The sequence below is a fragment of the Lissotriton helveticus genome, chromosome 2_1, assembly GCF_964261635.1.
Source record: "Lissotriton helveticus chromosome 2_1, aLisHel1.1, whole genome shotgun sequence".
Classification (NCBI taxonomy): Eukaryota; Metazoa; Chordata; class Amphibia; order Caudata; family Salamandridae; genus Lissotriton; species Lissotriton helveticus.
The window spans coordinates 504,956,770-504,983,552 of record NC_136059.1 but is presented as its reverse complement, the minus strand read 5'-3'; the positions used below and the strand labels follow the sequence as shown (position 1 = coordinate 504,983,552).

Here is a 26,783-nt window from a genome sequence, read left to right as displayed (position 1 = left end):
TAACCTCCTAGAGCTACTCAACACTGAAAAAGGACTCAACTTGTGTTGGGCGTGTACCGCGCCTGTGATGAGAAAATGCAGTCCCTATGTTCGACAAGAATGAAACTGTGTTGAAAGACAAACATGCTATCTTCTAAATCTGTTTTGATGCCAATACCCTATGCAAAGATCAAACAGTACTACTCCGTGTGGGACTAGTTTTGATTCAAAGAGTGCAAGCCTTTGGTGCCACAATACCGATCTCGCTGAAAACAAAAGTGTCCGCCCTTTTGAACTGGGTCAAAATTTGTATAGACTATCAGGCAGATGCATCAAGGTAGGATTTTGCGAGTCCTTAATTGCGATAATTAAGGAATCACAATGAAGGACTCACAAAAGCCTATGCATGTGTGAATCGCTATAAAAATAGCGATTCCTACACATTCCTTATTTGAGACTCGCAAATTGTGAGTCGCAAATAAGGAATGGCTTCCCATTCATTCCTATTGGCCCACAGGAATGAATGGGAAATTGCATGCGCAATTTCAGGGTGCAAGGGTGTCAAAAGGACACCCTGTTGCACCCCTGAAATTGATCTATGCACATATGTTGCGCACACACATGCCCTAAGGGCATGTGTGTGCGCAACATGAAACTTTGAAAAATACACAAAAGTGCATTTTTCAAAGTTTTTGCAAATTACCATGAAGTTCAACTTCATGGTAATTTGTGCCCCCTATTAGCGAAATCGCTATTCTCAAGTGGTTCTTCCATTGCATTTATAGAATCGCAAATTGCAATTCCTTAAATGCAATTGCAATTTAAAAACTCGCAAACAAGTTGTTTCATGCATCGCAAAATCTAATTTTGCAATCGCAAACTGCAGAGTTTTGCGATTCGCACCGTTTGCAATCGCAAATAGCTTTGATGCATGTGCCTGTAAATGCTGGCTTCCAACTTTATTGAGACCCTCATCTCCCGACACATAGAGATTCAACATCTACAGTAGATGACGGCGCGTCGCCACATGCTCATTAATTCTTTTAATGGTGGGTTAAAAAAAATGTAATTAGGGAAAAGTGCTTCATATTGAAAGAGTCAACACATGAAGTTTTTCTATATTGAAACACCTATAGTGGGATGAAACATTTGGCTAACATTGAACTACCTTTTCTCTCAGCTAAAACCTGTCCTATTAGCGTATATTCAAGTAGAACCCTCTATTACAAGGCAAATTGCTCCGTCTGAATAAGTATCCAATCAATGATATTCCTCAGACCGAATATAACCCTAAAAAAAGGGAAAACTGCAACCCGTCTAATACAAACTACCAAATAAAACTCCAAAATGTGCAAGGAAAAGACCCATAGCTCCACGAAATAGAAAATCATAAATCAGATGTGAAATCAGAAATAGTTGACAAGTGGGTTTCTCATGGTTTTTTTTTAGATTATAGATTCCATCTGGAGGGAGAGACAACATGCGAGAGCTTTCGCCAGTTTTTTGTAATCGGGGTTTAGTAGCGAGAGCGGACGGTGGGAGCTGCATAATAATGGATCCTTTTCCAGCTCAGGGAGGAGAATTAAGACTGCCTTGCGCAAGGTAGGAGGTAAAACTTGCCTCTCCAGGGCTTCGGCATACACCTCCGAGAGGTGTGGGATCAGTAGATCCTTAAATTCCTTGTTATATTCGCCCTTGAAACCGTCAAGGACACGGGCTGTGGAGGGCTTAAGGGCAGTGATGGCTTTGTCTATACTATCCGCAGAGATAGGCACCACCAAGAACTCCTGCATATACTTCTCTAGGTATACCAAAGCGATCTCTGATAAGTAGTTTCCCTGCTCACTTTGATTCTGTCCTAATTTAGTAGTATACAATGTTTTAAAATTCCATCTGGATATCTAGTGGGTCTTTGATTCGCTGCCCCAATGAGGTGTGTAATTCGGGGATATATGCCTTACTGTAAGGGGGTCTGATCATTTGAGTCAATACCCTACCCGGACGGTCACCTTCTCCGTAGGTCTTGGCGTTGTAATATTTCCTCATAAAAAGGATCTCCCTCTCTGCAGTATCCCTATATTCCAGGAGTAAGGCTGCGCGTTGTTTGTCCGATTGAGAGTCATTCGCCAGCTGTTGTCTAGCGTCCCTGGAGCCCAGATCTTTTTCCGAGCGGGCTAGAGTGCTGCGTAATTCCCGCAACACTCCGGCACTCTTGGAAATACATGCACCTCTCATGTAAGCTTTAAAGCCCTCCCACGACATTGCTGCAGAGTCAACCGATCCCGTGTTTATGGTAAAATAATCCTCAATTGCCTCTCGCAGTTCTTGTCTGAATACCTCGTCATCCAGAACGTGACTGGGGAATCTCCACTGTCTCTCAAAGACTTCGGGTCTAGGAAATTTCAGCGTCAGTAGCAGTGGGGAGTGGTCGGAGTAGGTTCTGGGGAGTGTCTGGATCTTATGGAACCAACATGATATTTCTGGGGAGGTCAGCCAATAATCTATTCTCGTCCACGTGTCATGAGAGCTAGTGTAGTGCGTGTAGTTGGTGTGTTGTGGAGCATGTGTGTGACTCACATCCATTAAAGCGAGCTGTTCCTTCAGTGCATACAAGGCCTTACGCGCCCTAGGTTTGGGGTCTGGTGCAGTCGAGGTGCTGTCAAGTGTTCGACTGAGGGCAATATTGAAGGCGCCACCCATGAGCAGGGGCACAGAGCCGAGCTGAAACAATTTGGAGAGTAATGAATAATAGAAATCTGAGTCAGTATTGGGGCCATATACACATACCAGCGCCACTTTTTGGCTCATTAGCGTACCTACAACAAGTACATACCTGCCCTTGTCATTGCATGTCACAGAGTGACAACTAAATGGAATCCTTTGTTGGATTAGAATGGCCGTGCCTCTAGCATAGCTACTGAAGTTGGCAAAATATCTATGCGGTCCCCAGTTTGTGGCGAAACGAGTCTGGTCACTTTTGGGCAAGTGAGTTTCCTGTAAGAAAGCTAAGTCGACCCGGTGTCTGAGTAAGTAATGAACTATCTGTCTCTTCTTTCCAGTGTCATTTAGACCACGGTCATTCCATGTGGCGAAAGTCACCTCAGAAGGGCCATAGTTGAGACCTAATTGGGCCATGTTAGCGACATAAGTTGGAACTGAAAAAATAACAATTGCGTGTACTTGAAGGTTGTGCCTATATGCATACGTAAAATCGGCTCAGTGCAATGCAATGAATCCCAATCCCCTCCCGCCACCCCCCACCCAGCCTCCTCACCCATCCGGAGAGGCAACACCAGTTCTGTCCAAACATAGCATAGTACCACTGGGATCCTCAACATAGTGAAAAACAACCAAAGTAGGTACCTTCTGGCTACACCAACCTGTTAAACTAAGTGAGAACACCAAAGGGGGGGGGCGGCAATGCTCTCTCAGCCGTGCGGCGTACACAGGATAATTTAAACAGTGTACCGATTCCCAGCATTAGCAAAGAACTACATAACAAAAAGTAAGGCCTAAAGGACTGAAAATGACGCTGGTCAGACGGGACCTGACCCAGGGAACAGTTCCATACTTGCGTCTGAACCACTTTGCGAAGGGGATCGTAGGTAGGACTGTCAAAGTTACGTGCCCATCCATTTACCTCTGCCCGCATCCGGGCAGGGTATAGCATTCCGTACTTCAGTCCAAGATTCCGTATTGTTGCCTTGACTCCCAGTTATTTCCGCCGTGCTTCCTGGACTATAATGGTAAAGTCAGAGTATGATGTCAAGTTAGAGCTGTGCCACAGGATCTCGCCCTTTTCGTGTGATAGTCGTAGAGCAGTGTCTTGGTCTCTGAAGTTCATAACGCAGGCAATGATGGGCCGAGGTGGGCATCCTGGATTGGGTCTGGGACCCAGTGACCCATGGGCGCGTTGTATCACAAAGCCCAGAGTGAAAGAGCCTCTCCCAAACACATCTATCAGTATTGTCTCCACTAAAGTGTCCATGCGTCCAGCCACTGTAGATTCCGGAACTCCCAAAATGCGAATGTTGTTTCGGGCGACTGCACGCTTCCAAATCTTCATTCTTTATTGCAACGCCTTTAAGGATACGTTCCATGCATTCCAACCTCTTTAATGACTGCGCAATGCCATCTTCCAGGTCCGAGGTGCGGGACTCTACCACTTCGAGGCGCCTGTCGTGTGCTTGGACCTTAGTCCCCAGCTCTGCCATGTGTTTATCCAGCGAATCAAATCACACGTCCAATGCTTTAAACCCCGCCCTCATCTCCTGCAGGAGCGAACCCAACTGGCCAGTGCTGTCCTCGGACGTAGGAGCCGTCTGACCACCCTCTGTCATGTCACTGCGTTGATCTTGAGTGGCCTCTGGGACCGTTTCAAAAGGGAGCAGGGTTGATTGGGGTCCTTGTGGCCCATGCCGCAGTTGTACCGAAAGATCAAAAACAGGGCCCCTGAGTCTAGGCCCTCAACTGCTAAAGCGGGGTGAATATGATAAAATGGAGTGCCAGTTGACAATTTAATTGAGCGGTGGTTCACCCAAGGACACGGTCTCAGTTGCCCAGTGTATGGTTAGCGCAGTGACCGGGGAGGGGGCCTTCTGGTTGTGGCGGTCCACAGGTGAAGAGGCTGAAGCAGCATCTGTGTAAGCTGTGCAGTTATGATGCAATTATCTGCTGGGGCAGTGGGTTCCAGCGATGGTCCTGCGGGGCAGTCTCTGAAAAGTATGGGCCAGTCCCGTGTATGCACTCCCCGCCAAGATTTCCCAGTCATGGGGGCCCAGCCGTGCCGACAATGGGCAGAGGAAGGGGAATGGTAGGGGGCGGGTCCAGGCGCTGGCTCAAGGCAGTCACTGTGTCCCCAGGAGCACCGGTCAGGCCACTGTGTATGCGGCCGTGGCCTATACTGTAAGGTGCAAGCGGGCCCTGTCCCCGCTAGTTTTGGTGTTCGCGTCTGAGGGGAAACACAATGCTCACCGAGCGAGAGGCCTAACAGACCACCCGCTGGTGAAGCGCCGACTCGCCTACAGTGTAGCTGCCCAGCGCCTGCAAACGCAACCCGCCACTCACCACATCCGTTGTGGCCGGGGCTCAACTCCGCTCGTCCCCACTGCCGCAGCTCCCGGAGTCTGTCTGCAGCGTTTGTGCCGCCATCTTGGTTTTCGCTCCGGCCGAGCGTTCAGGCGACTCCTTCCGATCTGCTGCCCCCAGTTACTCCAAATTGGCACTGCCAACTCCTATATGCCTCCACATCGCTCACCCGCTCTGTACATAGCTGTGGGCTGTGCTGGAATCAGGGAAAGGTTCGGCAGTGCCACTACGGCCTGGAGAGCTCTAGCGCGGTGCGGCCATCTTGGCTCTCGGCTTGGCCATGCCCCCTGGGTTTCTCATGTTAATTGTCCTAATCATTCTATGTATGATCACATTATCACTTCAAATGCTGCCTGGATATAAATACATTATAGAAAGCACACCATAGCAACCTGGTCCTTAAGGCCTCTTGGCGTTAATGTGTCTAGTCGTTTAATCCAATAGATTTCACGTTGTGCAAGTGACTGGAAATTATTGTAGCCTGAACATGTCTCGATATTTGCTTACACCAAATCAAAGAATCTCAAAGAACAACTGAAGGCTACAAAAGCAATTTCAACTGAGAGGATGACTAGTATGCATTGTTGATATAACTGCAAGCACTGTAACAATGTGATTTTCGGCTATAAATTGTGCATCCTCAATCAGGTGAAGTTATTAAATTGCGCCACTCAGCAACCTGCGACACACACAGTGTAATACATAGCATCAAATGTCTATGTGGATTGTTATATATAGGCAAAACCGAACGGAAGATAAAAATCCGCATTACCGAGCATAAGAGCATGATTCGAAACAAGAATAAAAATTCCAACTTAGTGGTTCATTGGTTAGAGTTTCAACATGTGATAGCTCAGCTAAGGTTTCAAATCATTGAGAAGGTAGAGACACGTTCAGGCTACAATAATTTCCAGTCACTTGCACAACGTGAAATCTATTGGATTTACAGTAAGATAGTGCTGTAAGACCTAGAAGAGAAAGGGCCATTCCAGGGAGTCAAATGCTTTTTCCAGATCCCGCACCATACAGCCTGATTGTGGTCAAGGCTTTGCTATTACCTTCATTGAGGGCTGGTTGCGGGTATGTCCCCATGACGTTTCCCCCATGTATACTGTGGAGCGGGCACACTGAGGCCCGGCTCATTCACCCGCCCCCACAGGAGGCCCAATGTAGCGAAACTCCTAAACTTCAAGATCCGCTGTCTTCTCCTCAACGCAGCCAGGACAGCAGAGTCCATGATGGTGGATAACTTCCAGGTGTGCAATTCTGGAACTTTAGCGTGGCAGTGCCATGCCAAAGGCCCTCCTTTTGGGGTCAGAGATGATTGAGAGAGCCTGACCTGAATTATGCTCTGCTTTTCCCAGCAAATCTCATAGTGATAGCAAACTAAGACATTCATTTCTTTCTCATGCCAGACCATGTAAAAAGTTCAATCGGGTCGGGGACAATCGATATTTGCCCGGCGGTATTGCCTCTGTGACCCTCTAGTTATTTAAATCAATGAAGAGGCAGGCGCTGGAGACTGAAAAGCAGGAAACAAGGTTTTTTTATTCTCTCCGGAGGAGAACACAACGAAACGGACAGAAGGTATCGTTCTGAGGTGCTCTAACTGCATCCCCGAGGCCTGGCCTCTTATACACAAGTTTATCTCTTTATTACATGTAACACATTCTCGTTGATACTTTGATGTACGGAAAGACATCCTCAGAATCCCCCCTTCCCAGCCCATTCCCATGCAAGGCTACAGTGGAAGTCCCCGCCCCGTTCACAACAGGTGATGATCATTGCGCAGCTGGGTATTCCGCCGATTCACGGAGTGTGCAGGTTTCGATCGGATCTCGTGGGGTGGGGGGCTTTGATCAACCCGGGGATTCTTTGATGGGGGAAGCTTTCTATTGTACGGGGAGGGGCAAGGGTGGTATCGGCAGAGCTGGGTGTCGGCTTGGGAACGGGGAGGAAAAAACGGGCACACGGGGAAAAAGGGGGTTTGCATCTAAGGGCCGGAGATCATGAAAGGAAAGCAGGGAGGTGTCGCGCTGGGAACAGGATGAGGGCCTGGGGCAGAGCAGCGCCGAAGAGGGGTTTATGACTCAAGGCAGGTGCAAGCAGGGGGTGGTCAGCGTGCAGGCTTAGCGAAGGCAAAGGGCTATGTCAGGGGCCAGCGGCATGCAAAAGGGTTTGTTCTGATCGGGGCATCTTAAAATGGCGGGCGCGCACGACAAAAGTGTGGCATCAGGGAAGAGGCAAGATGGCGCAGATAATGTTCACCAAAACGCACTAATTTTCCACAGTCCTCCCTTTAACATATTCAAGACATCTTGCTGGTTCATTTTCTATTCGGTTCTACTGTGGTGGGCATGAGAAAGAAAACGGTAGGAACCCTAGATGGAAAAGAGTTGTAAACAATACATTTTGAGGTTTCTAGTTTATTTTTTTTGGAGGTGCACCTATTTGATAATGCAGGAAAGTCATAGGAATGAAATACAAAAACGGCGAGCAGCAAGTACATATCATAACGTGAACTGGCAGGTTAATACATGTTTCAGATTCGGATTGGAGCAGGATCAATACAATGGCGGCTGGGAGAGAAATGAGGCGTAGCAAAACGGTGGTTGAAGATGTCGAATGTTCGAAGTTTTATGAGTTCTCATTGTTCTTTGTGGTCTTTCGTTGGCGCTGTTGAGCACCGGCGGTGGAGCTACAAGTCCAGCTCTGTTCTAAGTTCTGCGTTGCAGGGCACGACCCTTTCCTCGCGTTTCTGGTCGGAAAGGTCCTTTTCGCCCTGTGTCCTTTGAGGTGATTGTCAGAAAGTTCCGATGGAAGAAGAGCGTTCAAAACAGTCCATAGGGTAGGTCAGAGGAAAAAGGGGGATGGAGCAAGGCCAAATTGGGAACAAACTAGGGGAACGAGAGACTTCAAATGGGCGGGCGTGCGACGGAATTCAGAGAGCGGGGACTTGTCGACAGGCACTGGACGTCGAGCAGGGGCATCAGGTCGACCCTTTCTTTTCATGCTGCCGAAAACAGTGCCTCGTCCTGCAGCTCCTTTCAGTCGTGGTCTCGCCTTGGCTAATGTCGCAGGTGTCCCTTAGTCTGCAGTCGGGCCTCGTGCTCCCACATCCGGTCCTTCTCTCCTCCAACAGCAGTACCCTTAAACAAGTTTGAAAAGACAGTCTTTAGAAAATTTGCAGATGAAGATAATCAAAAAGTCTATTTCTCTCCCAGCTCCAGGCAAAGAATGAAAATGTCCGTTATATTTAATGTTCACAACTGGCATATGAATGACCGGTGGCGGACCTGTTGGATTTACTACGACTTTCCTTCATAATCATTTATTACAGGCATGACAGTTCATCTGATGGTAACCCACCTTCGGGAGACAAATCTGGCAAAGATATGCCGTTCTCTAGAGTTTCACATTTACAAAAGGGTACAGTGAGTCGTCAACATGGTACTACACAGGTATTTTGCTGAGAGACGAACAGGGCTAAACATTTCCTTTCTATCGGTGCATCCTGTTTTTCAACTACTGCGGGGTTCATTTTGATGATTTCTTTACCTTGGTCTAGTCTGTTAACCTTGTAAAACATCATTCTGGGTCCTACGTAACCTTTTACAGCCCGGTTACTTAACTAGGAAGGACAGGGGTTTTATGGGAAACAACCAGGGACATAGACAGGGGAGGTAACGGGGGTGATCGTTTTTCTGGTTTGGGTATTGCGACGATTCGGGGAGGGGAGGGTCGCGTATTCTGAGGTCCTTGTTTTATACTATAGGAGCCGTTGACATGTAGTTCCCTTATTTCGGGCCAGATTAGGGAACCTCTGTCGTCTTACCTGTCCTTTCCCTTACGGCCCAACCTGGGTTCATTGACTTCTAGCGGAAAAGGAGAGGTAATGACGCGGCCTCAGGATGATTGTATTAAAGACAAGCGTTTGTGCAAATACTGACGGTATTTGAAGCCAATTAGGTGGTGTGCTAGGGGTGGCAATCTGCCAATTTCGGGGCTAACCACTCGGAAGAGTGGTAGTGCAAAAATAGAGAGAGAGAGAGAGAGAGAGAGAGAGAGAGAGAGAGAGAGAGAGAGAGAGAGAGAGAGAGAGAGAGAGAGAGAGAGAGAGAGAGGGAGAGAGTGCAACGGCAGGCTAAATAGTACACGTGCAACAGAGAGGGCGGCAGTGCATTCAAGAAAGGCTATTTAGTGCATTACACAGTAAAGGGTATTCACGAGTCCGCGTTAGAATCTTGTAATCATGCAGTTTGAGCATTAGACAGGGTAGAGGGGACGTGCTTTGAGAAAAGGAAAGAAGAAAAAAGGAGGTACCATTTTGTCGCACTTTCTCGCATTCTCGGTCCTTTGACCAGTTGGGTCAACGCCTCAGTCACACACACACATTCCCTCACAGTTTCGCATCATACGTGACATGGGTTCATTCGTCCGGTCTGGTTTAAGGGTGATCACTTTTTATCAGGTTGTGCTAATTTTTCGGGTTTGTTCGATACGTGAGTAGTTTGCAGGCGTGCTTAGACACCACCCTGCGGCGCTAGTCCGTTTCGTGTATTTAGACATGGCAAGGTCTCAGATCTTCGCCACACCTTGGCTGTAATCTCTGATGTAACCTGCAGAGGAAGGAAAAAAGGGGGGGGTGGGGGAGACAGCATTCGCGCGCATTCAAATACATGGATTCATAAGTCCTTTACTTACCTCTTACTCGTCTTTCCTCCTTGGGGCAGGGTCCCCGGGGATATGGTTTTCGGAGCCGAGGGGGGGTAGTGTGTTCATGTAGGGCGTGTGCGGGGAAACACAAAAAGGAAACCAGAGGTGCCTAGTGCGAGGTATCTAGTCAAAGGATATATCTCACTATCGGGATCCTTAAACCTCTTTCAACGCCGTGGCGTTCTAAAGTTCTTCGGTTCTTGGGTCCCTGCTACTTTGGAACGTTGTACTTTACAATATTTACATTATTTCATTTCACCCTCCTTTTACATTCCCTCATTTACACCATTCGTTTTACCCATCCTTGGAAGTCACGGTCTTCCTCTACGCGAGAGTTCATGAGTCAGTCGCGTACTTTTAAGGCGGAGTGTCGTGTTGTCGATCCGATCCGTCCTCCAGGGCTGGGCAACCATCTTCCTTTAACCTTAAAGAGAGAGCAGAGTAGGGTGCACAGAAAAAGAACTTTCCTACCCATCCCATATTGTTTTAAAATAAAGCATGCAATACCCGTCCATAGTTTCAAAGACTTTATTTTGCAAATTCATTTCACCATATGGATTAGGAGGGTGTGGTCGTATTTGGTCGGTCGTGGCAATGGCTAAAGTGCGTACAGTGGGGGGTGTTGTTTGCAACAATAAAAACATCGGAAAGTTTTACTCATTCATTTGTAAGAGACTAAAACGTCTATTAATTGGCTGGGGGTTCGGGGGCATATATTTCATAATTCAGAAGCATAATCACAATAGTTGTAATCAGATTTCCTATATGCATACCGTACGTGTGCGTCGTAAATGGGGTTTACATCGGTTATAAAAATATAATACAGTGTACATTTGTAATCAACATTTGTAATGGGGATTCTTTCATACTGTTCGTCGAGTGAGCTCTCCTTGTCTTTTCTAGCCAAGTGTACAAAGGATCACAAAAATCTCAGAACATCAAGTTTATATTAGTGCGAAGGAACACCACGAGGTGTTCGTAAGTTCCGATTGATACCAGCGCCATTTTGGGCGGGGCCGGCACAGTCCGGAAGCAGCATCAGGGGGAAATGTTTCCATTACTGGCAGTTTGGACCAGAGTCCTTTTCGGCAGTTCTAGAATTCACGCTAACAGAAGGTGTGGCAATGTCATGTTAGTTTCGTTGGCGATCGAGGCAGCCGTCCCTTACCGGAAACCTGCAAAGGCCGAAGGCTCCGCCGGGGACCTTTGTATGATCTTCAAGGCTGCGGAGATGCTGTCGGAGATGGGGGCTCGTGCTCCATGGGACAAATGTTCGAGTTATACGGCTGGCCAAAGTTACTCTAGTGGCCGGGGCCCGCCTTCCAGCGGATCCAGACGCCATTTTGAGGCCCTACAGGGGCCACTCTCGTCGAGTTTGCAAGAATGGAAGAGACCCTTCGGAGTGAAAGGAAGAGGTCCCTGTTTTGTGAGAGCGGGACGTCCAGCTGGGGTGCAGCTGTGATGCCCCCACCTGGGGGGGCGAGGGAGACTCGTTCACATCGTCTCCTTCTCCCGGTGCACTCCATGCCGTTCCTTTTCATCGCCCCGCATGAAGGCCTCTCCACATCCGGTGTTCCCCAAGTGCCACCATTGTACGTTCGGTGCTGCGCAAATACTGGGGTGCCACCATTGTACGTTCGGTGCTGCGCAAGTACTGGGGTGCCACCATGGTGTGTCCGGTGCTGTGGAAGTATGGGCACCATCGCCTGACTGGGGGTGTTCGGCGTCGGGCTGGGGGCTGGGAAACCTCCTACCGGTGGAGGTGGGAGAGGCTCGTCCGCGTCGCCTCTCCCTCCCAGCCCAACTTGGACAAATTGTTGTGGAGGTACGTGCAGGACATCCCGCCGTCCAGGACTGCTGCGGCTGTGACGGAAGAGAAAAGGAAGAGGTGCCTCGCTCTCCTCTTGACATGTGGCGGGACTACCTTAGTCTTTCCAGGCCCGTTGCGGCCGGCCAAGGAGACATGTGGCGGGACTACCTGCAAATGCCCAGGCTGCGGGCTCCTGCCTCTCCTCCGGCTCCCCCATACGTTAAGATTTCCTGACCAAGAGTTGGCGGCGGGGCTCGCCTTATATGGGTTGCCGTTGGTTGGGCGTAGCCGTAACCCTGCCCTACTTTGGAAGGTTCCAGAATGGGGGGGGGGGGGGCGAATGTTCTGTTTGACTTTCATTTTCTACAGTTTATCGTTATTATTCCTTGTTTGTTGTGTTAAATTAAAAGTTCAAGTTTATTAATGGTCTACGGATTTTGTTTTATCATTTCTTTCTTTCCAGGTTGCTTTTATGCTAAGTTTCTGCTAACAGGGGTCGAGTAACACGGAAACACGTGTAGAGGGATGACGCAGATTTGTACATTACATACACACGAACTCAGACGGGGGACAGTACAAGTACGACATACAAAGACCCAAGACAAATATAAAAACAGTTATTGGTCATAATTATCTCTTTCCGTCTGTGAATTTAAAACGAGGCTGGGTTCCCGTCTTGACATTGCCCGACCTAGGAGAACTTGAGCATGCCGCTGAGATTTTCCTGGCGAAATCTGTGCCATCGGGCATAATCAAACGTGGTGGTTCTGTCTGGTCTGTCTATGTAAGTCGGGTTCTTCTCTGTCTCGCGCCTTTTCTCGTACTGTCGGTCTGTCGTTCTTGTCGGCCCTTTGCCTTTACTCACGCTCAGTAGAGTCGGGCATTGGGCTTTCCAGTGTCCGACATACCTACAAAAAGCGCATTGGTCTGACCCTAAGTCTGGTCGTCCTTTGCATAGTGTCGGGGGATAAGTTGTGGGTAGCGGTGTCCTGGGGTTGTCCTGTCGGTATATTTCCCTACTTGGTTTATCCTCGTCTTTTCTCTGTCGTTTCGTAGCCTCTCTGCGCCACATACCGAGACTGTCGAGCATAATTGGCGTCGTCTTATTATTTCGAAGGGCTATTTCTAACGTTTCTATTTTATCAAGGTCAAAGGATCCTGCCAGTGGCCACTGTTTGTCTTGGCTATCTTCGGTATACCTGTGCCATAATTTATTATAAGCTATGGTGACTAACCCATAGTTTATGAACATGTCCTTATTAGGGGTGCCTTCTAGTGGAGCTATATGGTCCACCTCTAACACCCGGTCCGGGCTAAACAGGCTATTTATCAGTGGGGAGAAGACAGACATGACGGCTCGTAACGAGGGACTAAAAAGTCAGCACTGCCTATCTTATCACTAGGTGCAAAGACTAGACAGAATATTTCTATTCTACGTTGTTTGCAGGTAGTGAATACCTCATGGATCAAAAAAATATATAAAACCAAACGACCAATAAATAACAATGGGGAGAATGAGTAGGACCGCAAAGATCTGCGTTACCTACCCTTTTCACTATCTGCAAAAAGGGTGGTCTCTTCCCTGCTTGCAGACAGGGAATCTCCAGGAAACAATAGTTTGTGAACAACAGTTCAGTTTCAAGCAATTATTGAGTGGGGGAGAAAAAGAACAAGCACGGCTGCTACCCTACCTATCCTCCACTGCTTGCAAAGGGAGAGGGAGCCTGTTGTTTCTCCGTTTGCAGACAGTGAATCTCTAAATAAAAAAAAACAGAGCAATACTAGTATTTTGAACAATCAAGCAATCAAAACAAATTTCGCAACTTGTCGTGGCAACACGACCTTACCCGGACCATGTGGACAGTTTCTTGTCTTCCGAATCCAGCGCCCGATCGTCCTCTTTTTCTCGTATTTCTCACGGCACTCCTGATGGTTCCCAGTCAGGACCGTAGATCACTCGAGAGAGGTCTGTTCGGAACTAGTGAAGTTCGGATGATCGGCTGCCAGACGAGGGTCTATTGGGCAAGAGCTCTCCCGATCGTTGCAGTCGTTCACTCTGTCGTCGGGACCTCTCCCACTGGATCCACGAGTCGCTGATGGGCCCCACGCTTGGGACGCCAATTGTAAAAAGTTCAATCGGGTCGGGGACAATCGATATTTGCCCGGCGGTATTGCCTCTGTGACCCTCTAGTTATTTAAATCAATGAAGAGGCAGGCGCTGGAGACTGAAAAGCAGGAAACAAGGTTTTTTTATTCTCTCCGGAGGAGAACACAACGAAACGGACAGAAGGTATCGTTCTGAGGTGCTCTAACTGCATCCCCGAGGCCTGGCCTCTTATACACAAGTTTATCTCTTTATTACATGTAACACATTCTCGTTGATACTTTGATGTACGGAAAGACATCCTCAGAATCCCCCCTTCCCAGCCCATTCCCATGCAAGGCTACAGTGGAAGTCCCCGCCCCGTTCACAACAGGTGATGATCATTGCGCAGCTGGGTATTCCGCCGATTCACGGAGTGTGCAGGTTTCGATCGGATCTCGTGGGGTGGGGGGCTTTGATCAACCCGGGGATTCTTTGATGGGGGAAGCTTTCTATTGTACGGGGAGGGGCAAGGGTGGTATCGGCAGAGCTGGGTGTCGGCTTGGGAACGGGGAGGAAAAAACGGGCACACGGGGAAAAAGGGGGTTTGCATCTAAGGGCCGGAGATCATGAAAGGAAAGCAGGGAGGTGTCGCGCTGGGAACAGGATGAGGGCCTGGGGCAGAGCAGCGCCGAAGAGGGGTTTATGACTCAAGGCAGGTGCAAGCAGGGGGTGGTCAGCGTGCAGGCTTAGCGAAGGCAAAGGGCTATGTCAGGGGCCAGCGGCATGCAAAAGGGTTTGTTCTGATCGGGGCATCTTAAAATGGCGGGCGCGCACGACAAAAGTGTGGCATCAGGGAAGAGGCAAGATGGCGCAGATAATGTTCACCAAAACGCACTAATTTTCCACAGACCAGGCCTGGGATTGGATTGGCCATTCCCAAGCAGGTTAGGGGGACAGGAGGGTGGTTTCACATAGTTCCAGATGGCGTCAAGTGGGATTTCATAGTGCCGGAAGGAGGAGATTCATAGGGTGACCCCGACACCGCAGGAAATTAAAGAATACAGAACGGGAGCTGTGGGCATGCAAGAGACTGTTCTGACTCAATGAAGAGCAAAGCCTCCATTATTCTGCCCGGCGTGACCCCACAGCTGGTAATGAACTGGTGTAGTACCATTTCCGGGAACTCGTGCTGTGCGGACTCTGACACTCAGTGCCCCAATTCTTCTTTAGCAGGATGTCCAGGCTCTAGGCCCATTCAAACCCCCCCCCCCCATCTGGGATGGGGTGCACATGCTGCCGACACTGGGGCTGCTTGTTTCTAGTCCAGCTAGATCGGCCTAACGCTTACCTAATGTTGGTCATCTCTAGTGCCAACACACCTCAGAATGTGCAGCGTAAATTCCTCTGATTCACACTACACAAATGTTTGCTGTCCCCAATGGTTTGGACAGGCTTGTTGTTTTGTTTTTGTCTGGCATTATTTTCTTGCCAGACCGGGAGTTGTTGAAGAATGTTAAGTTATAGGCACTTGGATGGAGAGTAATATTGATGTCCCTGGTATTCCCCCCTTAGAAACTGCACTCCTTTATGATTCGCAGTTGGTGTCACAGGCCACCCTTTGGCCTGCCATCGGCTTCCCATCTGTTGGTATGACACACCCAGGTAAATATACCTCTGTGACATGGAATGTGCGGGGTGGGGACAGCGCGCAAATGCTCTGGGATAAAGTCGCTGCTGTAACGGAGGGGAGTCCATATAGTTTTTATGCAGGAGACCCATCTGACGAGTGGGTAGGTGGATAAACTGTGATGTAAATGGCATGGACAGTTATATCACACTACATAATTTGCATATGCAAGAGGTGGGTGCAGCCAAATGGTGGAAATCAAATGTTCCATTTCACGTGGAAGAAGAGCACATAGACCAGCAGGGACTGTTTGTCCTACTAAAAGGCTGATTAGATGGTTTCCCACTGGTATTAGGCATTATTTATAACCCAAATGTCGACCAGCCGGTCTTCTTGGTGTTGCAAAACCTGGTGGACTGGGTGTGCTTACCATGGCTCCTGGGGGCAAACTTTAACTCCGTATATAACATGAAGGAAGGTCAATCACACCTCCCACTACTTTGTGCCCCTGCTTGTCGCTATGCCAAGGCTCTGTGCTTGTGGGTATGTAATTGGGCTTTAGCAGACTACTGGAGGGTCCGGAATCCAGGAGTAAAAGAATACCTGTTTTATTCACTCCCGCATAGACTGCATGCTTGATTAGACTATATTTTCCACCCGCCATGGACTAGGAATAAATCACCCACGCCTCAAAGGGAAAATACTCACAGACCACACACCCCTGGAGGTCATGTTTTGATGAGGGGCAAGTGCTGACCCCGATCCCCAGTTGGAAACTTCAGCCACAATGGCTAGAGGGTCCGATGACCCGCGATTCCCTGCAAAACGCGATTAAGGGTGCCTGCCTACGCACCACTGTAGTAGTCCAGTGAGTCCTGTTGACAGAGTTTAAGACCCTGGAGGCCTCCTGGTTATTCCTTGAGCAGACATCGGCACATCCTTCTATCACTATTACCAGGCACTCTACTCGGACCCCGGCCCACAGATGCGGAGACAATAGCTGCTTCATTGGTGAATATGCCGCATCCGATGATACCTGCGCACCTTTTAGAAAGTCTAACTGCCAATCAATGAACAGGACATCAGGGAGGCAACCTAACAATTACCAACAGGTGAATCACTGGGTACCGGCGGCCTCCCACCCGAGTTCTACACTGCCTTTGGCGCACAATTGGTCGCTGTGGTGACCGGATTTTTTGTTCTATTTTCTGAATGGTGGTGACTGTGGTCTACTACCATCTTAGTATAGTGGATAGATCCCTATTCTTAGCCTATTCTTAGGGTTTTCCTATTGACTTTGACATAATTTAGTGCCCCTTTCATTGTTTTTGGGCCTGAAGGCTTATATTAGGAGGTAGATGCTTTATTCCTGACTCAATATTACCTATTGGTAGGGCTTGCCTATGTACTTTGACAGAGCTATGCGTCTTTTTCATCTTTTTCGGGCCAGCAAGGCCCAAACGAGAGAGACTCCATTTTCCTTTCTGCCTCAGCTGCCCGAGGCGCTTGTAGGTCAAAAGTAATATTTTAGTTATGAGCTGTTGTTCGCTGGAGAAGAACCGGTCAGAGCTGGCCCTTATCGGAAGAATGTAAACGGAGCTCGGGTTTAAGACGCAACAACAGGTGGCCACTGTGGGAGCGTCGAGAGCCCGGGGCCTGGTACAGAAGTCTGGTGGGCGGCAGGTTACTGTCTGGAAATTTCCACAAACAAAGGACTCTCTATATTATCGAAATGTAGCAAGGTAGAGGAGGCAGACGATCTTTGGGAGAGAAACGAGGCAGATGATTCTTGGTAGAGGAGGCAGACGATCTTTGGAAGAGAAGAGACAGAGACGATTCTTAGACACACAGATGATCCTGTGGAGAGACCGAAGTTACATCAATCGGTCTGTTAGAGCAGTTGGAGTTAGTTTGTAACCAGAATTGGCATAATCAGAGTGAAGAAGTTAGTTGACGGATGGTTCTCAGAATAGTAGAAACTATACTATTAGAGTGAAGCTTGGAGGTGAAGACAGTTCGTGGGAGAGAGGAGAAGTCAGTGCAGATTGGACGGTGCAGAGCTGAGAGACAGAGACGAAGACCAGAGAAGGGTTCCAGTGCTTTTGAGGGGTGACGGAGGTGAAGGTGCATAGCGGTGCAGACGTGTATCCATGGGTGCAGAGCAGAGTCTGAGATGAGCCGAGGCACAGATGAGAGAGGGACCCAGACGACAGCCAGAACCGGACTACGTTAATGTAAGGTGAAGTCTGTCCTGCTATTATAGTGCACAAATATTTTAACTCTTTCCTTTACTTTTCAGGCTATGCTTAGATTGCTAGGTGCTACTATGAATGCAATGTTTATTTTTATTGTTTAATAAAGGGACCCCAGTTCTTAATAAATGCATCTGAGTATTGTTTCCATGATAGAGTTAACCTTTCTTTTTAGCCAGGTGCTGACGAACAGAAGGATGGGACATCCCCTTCTGAGAAGGTAACTGATGACAGGGGAGAGTGTAAGTCATATCAGGGAATAATTCTTGAATGTAATAATTCGGCAGTTCTTGTGTGTGAGGATCGGATCTCCTATCCAGTACACGAGGGATAATAATAAGTCATGTGAGATAGATACTTCCAGTAGATATTAGGTACTTAGGAAATTCCCAATAGAGAGCAGGAGGTATTAATAGGACAATGGGAACACTTTAAAGGGAGATCGCTCAGCATAGGGCGTTATATACTAGAGCTGCTCCCTGAGGAGCGAGGGGGTAGAGAAGTCCAGTCCGGATAGTCGTGGGGCTACAAGTGGGGACACTTAAAAGGGAGATCGCTCAGGATAGGGCGTTATACACTGGAGCTGCTCTCCGACACGAGAGGGAGAGTAGATTAGCCCGAGCCAGATTGTTGTGAGGCTATAAGGTGAGATCATAGGATGTAAGATGGAATTCCGTAGTTTCTCTAGGATTTAGTGGTATATTAGCTGTATAAGCTTGTATATATTGTGGGTTCCCCATTCCCAGGTAAGTACCCCAGGTACTGTTGTAAATAGGGTCTGGGAAGGGATGAAGTTACGTGATGACTGGGTTTGTGGTGTTTGGGTGAGCTGATAACTTGGTCAGAAAATCCGGTCATTACAGTCGCCTAGCTTAAAAAACCGTACAAGGCGGCCTTGGATACTGGTAGTCTCCCTAGCACAACCAATAAGGGTATAATGACATCGCTACTAAAACAGGGATGACCGCCAGTTGCCCTTTCGTCTTACCGCCCAATCTGCCTTCTAAATACCGACTATAAAATACTGAGTACAATTCTGCTGTTTAGACTTCTCACAGCCCTTCCCTCGTTGATCCATAGTGACCAGAACGGGTTCATCACAGGGAGGAGCACATCTCTGAAAATGAGGAGGTTTTTTATCAAGGTATGGAAAGGCCTCTGAGGTGTGGCCGCGATCAGCATGCGTTGTCCTTGACCTCCAACAAGCGTTGAGGAGATTTGGAATACCGCACCTCATGCTTAAATGGTTCAGACTCCTGTAAGAGGCACTTGCAACCAGGGCAAAGACAGGACAATATATATATGGCTTCATATAAAATCTTGAGAGGTACGAGACAGGGCTGCCCACTATCTCCTAGCCTATTTGCACTTGTCGTCGAACCCCTATCTATGTGGCTGAGGTGCGACAGCCCAACTTGAGGATTGCAGTTGCGAATCACCACCATGCAGTGTCGCTTTATGCAGACAATATGCTAGTGTATATCATGGATGTGAAGGCTGAGTTTACTCACATCTCTGGGGGGGCTTGAAGGTTTCGGAAGTATCTCAGTGTCAAAAGTCAACCTCGCATAGTCTCCGATCTTCCAGTTGAAACCTAGAGCACTGAAAAGAACAATCAGGTTTGAGTTACGGGGCCTGCACTTTGCATCCACCACCTTTTAATATTTGGGGATAAATATCTCCTAGACGGTAATCTAGGGAGAGCTGTGAGCTCTCTATGCTTCCAGATTGCATTTTAGACTACTTTATCGAAATCCGCCCTGGGCCACCTAGCTATCTCTAAGATATGTTGAACCTGGAGAAGCTAAAACTGCGGCCAGATAAGGGAGGATGTGCGGCTGTGGCTGTTACTTGGCGGCCCCTCTTTAGTGGCAGACCAGATGGCTGATTGAAATCCACCTACAAAAATCAGGATACTCAACCACTCAAATACAAGATGGGATACTGAATTTGTAGTTTCTTCGAGGGAACAGGAGCAATGACTGGACCCTGCTCCTAGTCGCTAATGCCACCGTTTTATGCACTAAAGGCTTTGGCTATACAGGTTCAGCACTCTCATTTGCCACCGCTCTGCCACTGCGCGGGTTGCCTGTCGGGCTGAGGACACTTTCCATTTGAGAATGTGTGTCGTACGAGGAGGCGGGTCTCCTAAAATTGGGAGACTTATATCTGGAGGGAGTGCTTATGGACCGCCATATGCTGCATGAACAGTTTGACCTCCCTCACAGCCTGTTCCTTTGGTACAGAAGAATTAGAGAATACTTTCAACGGTGATGGAACGTAACCTTCATTATATCTCCAACTAATGCCCTGCTTCACGGACTTCACACCATGGTGCATGGCCGTGGACTAATACCCTGGCTATATAGAGCAATTCGAGAGCATACCAGCATATCTCTGAAGCTCCTCAGCGAGTCATAGGAGGACATCTATGGGAGGACATTTCATGACAAAGAAGAAAGGGCCCAGGAATATCCCCAAAAAGGTCTCCCCAGTGCAAACCTTTGCTTCATGCAGCTAAACATTCACAAAAGGCTTATCTAAAGCCTGAGAAAATAGGTAGCCTCTTACCGGGGTTACACACTGATTGCGTGTGCTGCCATTATTCCTAGCAAACTTTCAGGATGTCCTGTGAGACTCTTGCTTAGGTAATATTGGGGTAACGAACCACAATCGATGACTATTGTAGTCTGTCTGATAAGCACCTCTTTGACCCCTCCAGAACTAAGGTAACAATGAGGTTCTCTAATCTCCATTTCTCCTGGCTAAGTGATGCATCACCATGAAATGGAACTCAGCATTCCCACTGTCAAGCGAGATCTGGCACACAGAATACCAGTATTGGGCTGAAGTGAAGGGCAGCGCGAATCGCAGGGAGTAGAACAGAGGTCTACGTGGTTGTACCATAGCTGATCAATGGGTACTTGCTAGTAACAAACATGAAGATGGGGATAAAAGACCTCGATGTCCTGTACAATACGAAGAAACATCCCTTGGAAGCCACTGATACTGCACTCACATCAAGCTAGGTATCCTAGAAGAAGACAATTCCCCTATAAAAATATGTCTCACTGAGGCAGTGGTGGCCATTGTCCGGGCATGCCACCCCCCTTTCCAAAAATCCTAACCCCCTGCATATACAGCCAAAGATACATGGACTGGGAGAGGGATTACTTGGGAAGTCAAAGAAGTTGCTTTCAGCTTGTTCATCCAGGTAATTTGGGGAGAGAGGGAGTGGAGAGTTACATCGGGTATATCATGGTTTACTAGCCAGAGTTCTTTGAGTAGACACTGTACACTATCTGTGCACTATGCATCTTCCAATGAATGTATGGCTGAAAGGCAATTTATACTGCTCTTTTACAGGATATATATGGCATTTGTTTGTATATCTTACCGGAAGCTTTTTGCAAAAGCCCAATAAAGTTTGTTTAAATAAATGTGTTGATAAATTATTGCCTTAATACTTGCAAACATGCTTAGAAATATTTTTTGCATTTTGTAATTATATAATTTTATCGAGTTTGACTTTGTAGTCTGTTTTGACTTTTTTCAGGGAAGAGACGGCTATTCAATGTTTCCAAGTTGCCCAAGAATGTTTAATGTGGAAACTGCACAGATATTATCCACTATTGTCATAAATCATTTTGAATCAGTTAAAATTGCACAAGGAATGAAAAAGTGCATCTCAGGCCATCGAATGAGCTTAATTACGGTATCACAACATGCATCAGTAACAGGTTATTCTTTTTAAATTAAAAATATGACCACGTTTCCTTGCTTTTTGCTCTTAGTAATTCTGTAATTGCTTTCACTATTCTTATTTCCTTACATCTGTTATATTCAAATGTTCTACAGCGGTACTCCTCTCCATGAGTATTTTGAAAATCTTATGGAGCGATTGTGATCTCTGTTTAAACTTTTGACAATTTGGCAAGATGACAGGCATATTTTTTCAATTGCAAAGTTTATTGTGTGATTACTTAAAATCATTACAATTTACGAAGAAATAAAATATCATGAAATGCTCAACGAAAATAGTCACTGAACCATAACAATCAATGTTCACGAGGCAGTGCCAGACAACATATGATTAATAAAATACCAACAGTATAAAATGGAATACACAAAAGGGCTTTGGGCTAAAGTACTGACTGCTGTACCGCAGGCGACAGTTCGTCTGAGTACTTCAAGTATCATGTTAGTGCTTCCTGTACAGACACGCATGTCTTTCTGAGTGCCATATAGCATTATAGGAATTCTTAAACAGCAGCCGTCAGCGTTCGCTGCTTAATGAAGCTTAGTCAGCACAGTTAATCTGAAGATGTTGCAGTGACTCAAGCCATTTATTTAAAGTGCTGAAGTGCCTTGAAGAATTGGGCCTGTAAAGTGTAAGCTACCACAATGATGCTTATGTCTATCTGTATTTAAAAACTTTAAAACAGGAAGTTCAGAGCGTTTGGTAGTTAATAAAAATGTTAGTCATACTTCAAGATCCTGCTGTAAGTTTTATTCAGTTTAAAAGTTGTAGCTGGTACCCTTGCATACGTGAATGTATAAAGGGCAACAGAATTTGGACCATTCCCCGTTCCTGAAGCTGGTCTATCTTCCAGTTTTTCTCTGAGTCTGCTTGCCGCAGAAGTTTCCTTAGTTCCGCAAAATATTTTACGCCTGGCAGGACAAAATGATTGAGGAACCTTCCATCTAGCTTATCACTGCTTGCCGGCATGTGGGGATGTTCAACTCGTTAAAAATGGGTTTTAAAAGCAGTTTCCTCAAATCCTTGACTGCAGGCGATGCACATAACAAATGAGTTATTGTTTCGTTAGGGTAGCCACATAATCAACAGTGTGCTGCTGCTCGTTTGTCTTCACGTCTTCAGGAATATGACTTCGAGATCATGTATGTTCCTGGGAAAAGCAATGTGACTGCAGATTTTTTGTCCAGGTTACCATGCAGTGTTGATAAGGTTTCTACCATTGACCAGGATGTTGATGTTGTTGCTTCTATTGATGATTGTATATCTCAGGAGTTTTCCACTTTATCCGAGGAGGAATGGTTTAAAGAAATGGGAAAAGATTCTGTTTGTCAACAAATCTTAGACTTTGTGAAGGGTGGATGGCCTAATGTTAAATCCATTCCCTCTGATTTGGCTTCCTTTTCCCAAGTTGCTTCGGAAATTGAGGAATTTGGTGGCTTTCTGTTCAAGACTGGTAAATTAATTCCCCCTGCTTCATTGCAAGAGAAGATTTTGTTGTTAGCTCACCAAGGCCACATTGGCATGTCATCCATGAAACGCCTGGTTAGAGAAAACTTTTGGTGGCCTGGCATTGACAAAATGGTTGATAGGATGGTTAGGGAATGTTCTCAGTGTATCAGCAGCGACAAAATGCTTCATTTGTCTTCGGCTCCCCTTAAACCTGTGGCTTGGCCCAAATTTCCTTGGCAAAAGGTGGCTTTTGACATCTCAGGCCCCTTTAAACAGTTACCTTCCAATGCCCGCTTTGCCCTCGTTTTGGTTGATTACCATTCTAAATGGCCGGAAGTTAAGTTTGTAAATAGCATTTCTTCTCAAGTTGTTTTAATTTTTTTGAAAGAGACCTTTGCCAGGGAAGGTTTTCCAGAGACCTTTGTCACTGATAACGGTACACAACTCATCTCCTCTGAGGTTAAACAGTTTCTTGACTGCTGTGGTATTAAACATCATACTGTATCTTTGTACGAACCTAGGGAGAATGGTCAGGTGGAACGTTTTAATCGTGTCCTCAAAGATTGTATTTCTGGGATTGGTTCTTCTGATGATTCTTGGTTGGATGTTGTCAGGAAAAGACTTTGGGTCTACCGCATCACGCCTCATTCTGTCACTGGTGTGAGCCCTTTCAAACTCTTGAAGGGTAGAGAACCATCGTCTGTCATTTGCCCTTGGTGGGTCAAAAAGCTTAACAGAAATGACCCTAGGGTTGATATTGAAAGTGTGGCCAAACGTGTTGAAGATAAACAACAGTGTATGAAAGTGGCTTTTGATTCTAAAATGAATGTTAAACTTCATGATTTTGTTGTTGGGGAATGGGTGAGAGTAAAGAAACCTGGTTTTTTGGTTAAAGGCTTCTCCAAGTTTTTTCCTCCTATTAAAGTGGTCAAAGTATTTAAAAACTGTGTTGCCACACAAGATGGGAGGGTTTGGAACGTTCGTAGGGTTGCAAGATGTCCTGTTTCTTCTACCTCTCTTCCACCACCATCACAAGCGCAGATCAATATGCCTTCTCCCGCACATACCAATGTTTCTCCTCATGTGCAAGTTAATGTACCACTCCAGAGTTTTACTCGTAATGATTTGTCTGTTGCTTCTAGGGTTAAATCTGATGTTAGACCCAAGAGAACTCCTAGCAGGTATCTGTGTTAATTTTCTTCTTTATTGGGGTAAGATGTGTAGCATCCTTGCCTTTCCACTGCTTGTTTTTTACTGTGATTACCATTGTGCTGGAACCTGGAATGTGTGATGCGTGCCTGCATCTTACATCCTTGGTTCCAGATTCTGTCCCAACTGTTATTATTACCTTGTACTTGTTACCTAACGGATGTGCTGTGCTTCCCTCTATTTAACTTGAAATAAATTACCTTTTTTTATACAAAGAGGCTACTTACATTTTTACACTTGGTCTTTACTTTTCCGCGATGGCTGTAGATCCTTTGGGTCGTGCATTCCTAAGCAATGATGAGCAAAGCTCTTTTTTATCTCAATGCTGAAATGCGCTGATAGATAAGCTTGAGGCTTTATATGAGTGTAGGAATTAATCGCTGTCCATGTGTGACGTCGTTTGGACAATGTTTTTCTGTCTTCCAAGAGAGATTTTTTCTTTGATGAATTGTTACTGGATTTGTTAAAGTTTACTTGTTTTACCCTGCTGTCCCATACTGGTTGGATATTGAGTTCGGTCAAGGATTTTCTTAGCTAGGCTCCCCATGTATTTGATGTTTCTTGATCCATCTGGCCTTTGATCTCTTCCAAGAATAAACTGTTCAATGTGCCGGGCTCAGATGATCTAAATTTATGGCACAGCTTCGCAAAGGAATTCATGCCCTGGAATTTCTGTTCTGGAGGCCAAATTCCAGCTGTACCTGTGCGGGGGATGCAGACTTAGGGAGATTGAAAACTGCCTTATAGACCTCTGTCTGGAGCTAATTTAATAATTCAGACTCCTTTCCACACCTTGGGGCCCATTAGGATGTCGAGCGGATTGCCCCCGCCAGGCTGGCGGTAGCCACTGCCGGCCTGGCGTGGGCAATCTGCCCGACATCCTCTCCTGAATTCCCCCCGCCATATTAGAATGGCGGGGGGGACCGCGGCGGACGGAAAGACCGCCCGCCCCTTTTCCGCCCCGGTCGCCTTGCGGCCGGGGAGGAAAAGGATTAATATGGTGGCGGTGTCTCATGGACACCGCCAGCCATATTATGATGGGCCCAAAGAGATGCCTTTCCGTGGCGGCGATGCCGTCACGGAAAGCCATGCGGTCTTCACTCCGGGGGCCCCCTGCGGGCCCCCAGGGTGAAGGAGAGGTGGGGTCTGCACACGCGGGGGGGGGCGGGTACCTGTGGTACCCCCCTTCATTTGCATGAACATAGCAGCAGGCACCGCGCCGCGCGGTGCCTGCCGCTTTGTTTATGCAAATGCATTGATACATGTATAGCATTGTGGCGGGCGGTGCAGAGAGCACTGCCTGCCACAATGCTATAAATGCAAGATGTGCCCGCCACTGTGGCGGGCACATCCTAATACCCCCCACAGGACCCCCGCCCTAATGGCGGGCGGTCCCGAATTCCGACAGGATGGCGGGCGGACAAAGTCCACCCGTCATCCTAATGCCCCCCCATGTCTCTAGGCCATATGACAGGGTCGATAGGGTTTGAGCTGCCATCACTTTTAAAAAGGCGGTTGTGGGCCGGGCAGCCCAGTTTTTTTTTAGTTGTCTGTAGGGGAAGATTAACAATTGGGCTTTAGCTCTTAAGTCCATTTTTTTGTTCCTTATGGGAAGTTTCCCACCCCAGTTTTAGGCCAAGATATTTATAAGATGCTTGCTCTTCAATTGGCACCCCTTTAACATACCATTTAAACTTAGTTTGTTTGGGGTCCACTAGGCGTACCACCTTGGTTTTCTTTTTGTTCAACTCAAGGGTTTCCTGGTCAAGGTAAATTGCTAGGTTGTTTATTGCAGGCCAATCGGACTTCGACTCAACACCACAATGTCGCGTGTGTACTGTAAAAAGGGAATTTGTTCTTTGGCCAAATTTGGCGGGTGACACTTGGCCGATTGCATGTGTTTAGTTATGTCCGCGAGAAACAGATTGAATAGACTTGGAGCCAGGACGCAGCCTTGTTTTAGGCCATGCTCTGTTTTTATGCTGGCTGTTACTCTACTCCCGTCACCTAATTTTACTCTTGCCCAGGTTTTGCTATATAGAGGTATCATTGCTACCAGTAATTTGCTCGGTAACCCCCAGGTTTTTCGTTTTTCGCAAAGTTGGTTTCTGGTCACTCTATTGAACGCTGATTTCAGGTCGATAAAGCACGCATATAGTCGAGTTTTCCTTTTTGCTTCTTTTTCTATTAAGAGTGCCAGAATTGCTAGATTTGTGGTTGTTCCCATTCCATGCCAAAGCCTGTTTGAAACTTTGGAATTTGTTCTTTTCGTCTATCCAGTCTCGAAGATGAACTAGGAGACATGATGCTTATAGTTTAGCCTCCACATCGATCAAGGATATCAATCTGTAATTTTCTGGCTTATCGTGGTTTCCTTGTTAAAATATAAGATGCATTATGTTCCCTTTCCAGGAATGGGGGACCTTATTCTGGCTATAGATGTAGTTAAAGAGGAGCGGAAGATAGTCTGCCCAAAAATCTGGAGCTTTCTCGAAAAGTGCGTTGGGGAGCCCGTTTGGTCCCGCTGGCCCCTCCGTTTTAAGTTTTTTAAATATTCCTCCTAATTGTTTGGTGTCAGTTAGGTTGTTTTGTTCGTTGCTACTTAGCTCTTGTTCTTTTTGATTGCATTCTTCCTCAGGCGGGGGAGTGATTTTTTCTGCACTGGGTGTTTCCGAAACCACTGTTGCTTTGGCACATGTTTTGTGCCTTACCTTGTACATGTTTTGTACGTGTCGTGTCCAGGTCTCTTCACCAATTCCTGCTTCTTGCCGGAGTCTTAGTCCCTTGGTCAATTTATTTATGATTCC

The 26,783-nt window shown here is 47.0% G+C and overlaps 1 protein-coding gene across 2 annotated transcripts in view; it reads left to right on the top strand.

Moving 5' to 3' along the window:
* LOC144818091 (mannosylglucosyl-3-phosphoglycerate phosphatase-like) overlaps nt 1-26,783 on the top strand; it is a 799,862-nt gene that overhangs the window by 624,406 nt on the left and 148,673 nt on the right. For both annotated transcript variants that reach the window (XM_078675141.1, XM_078675142.1), the window contains exon 7: nt 21,115-21,298. In XM_078675141.1, the coding sequence (XP_078531267.1) occupies nt 21,115-21,298 (184 nt within the window). The remainder of the gene's footprint in view (nt 1-21,114; nt 21,299-26,783) is intronic.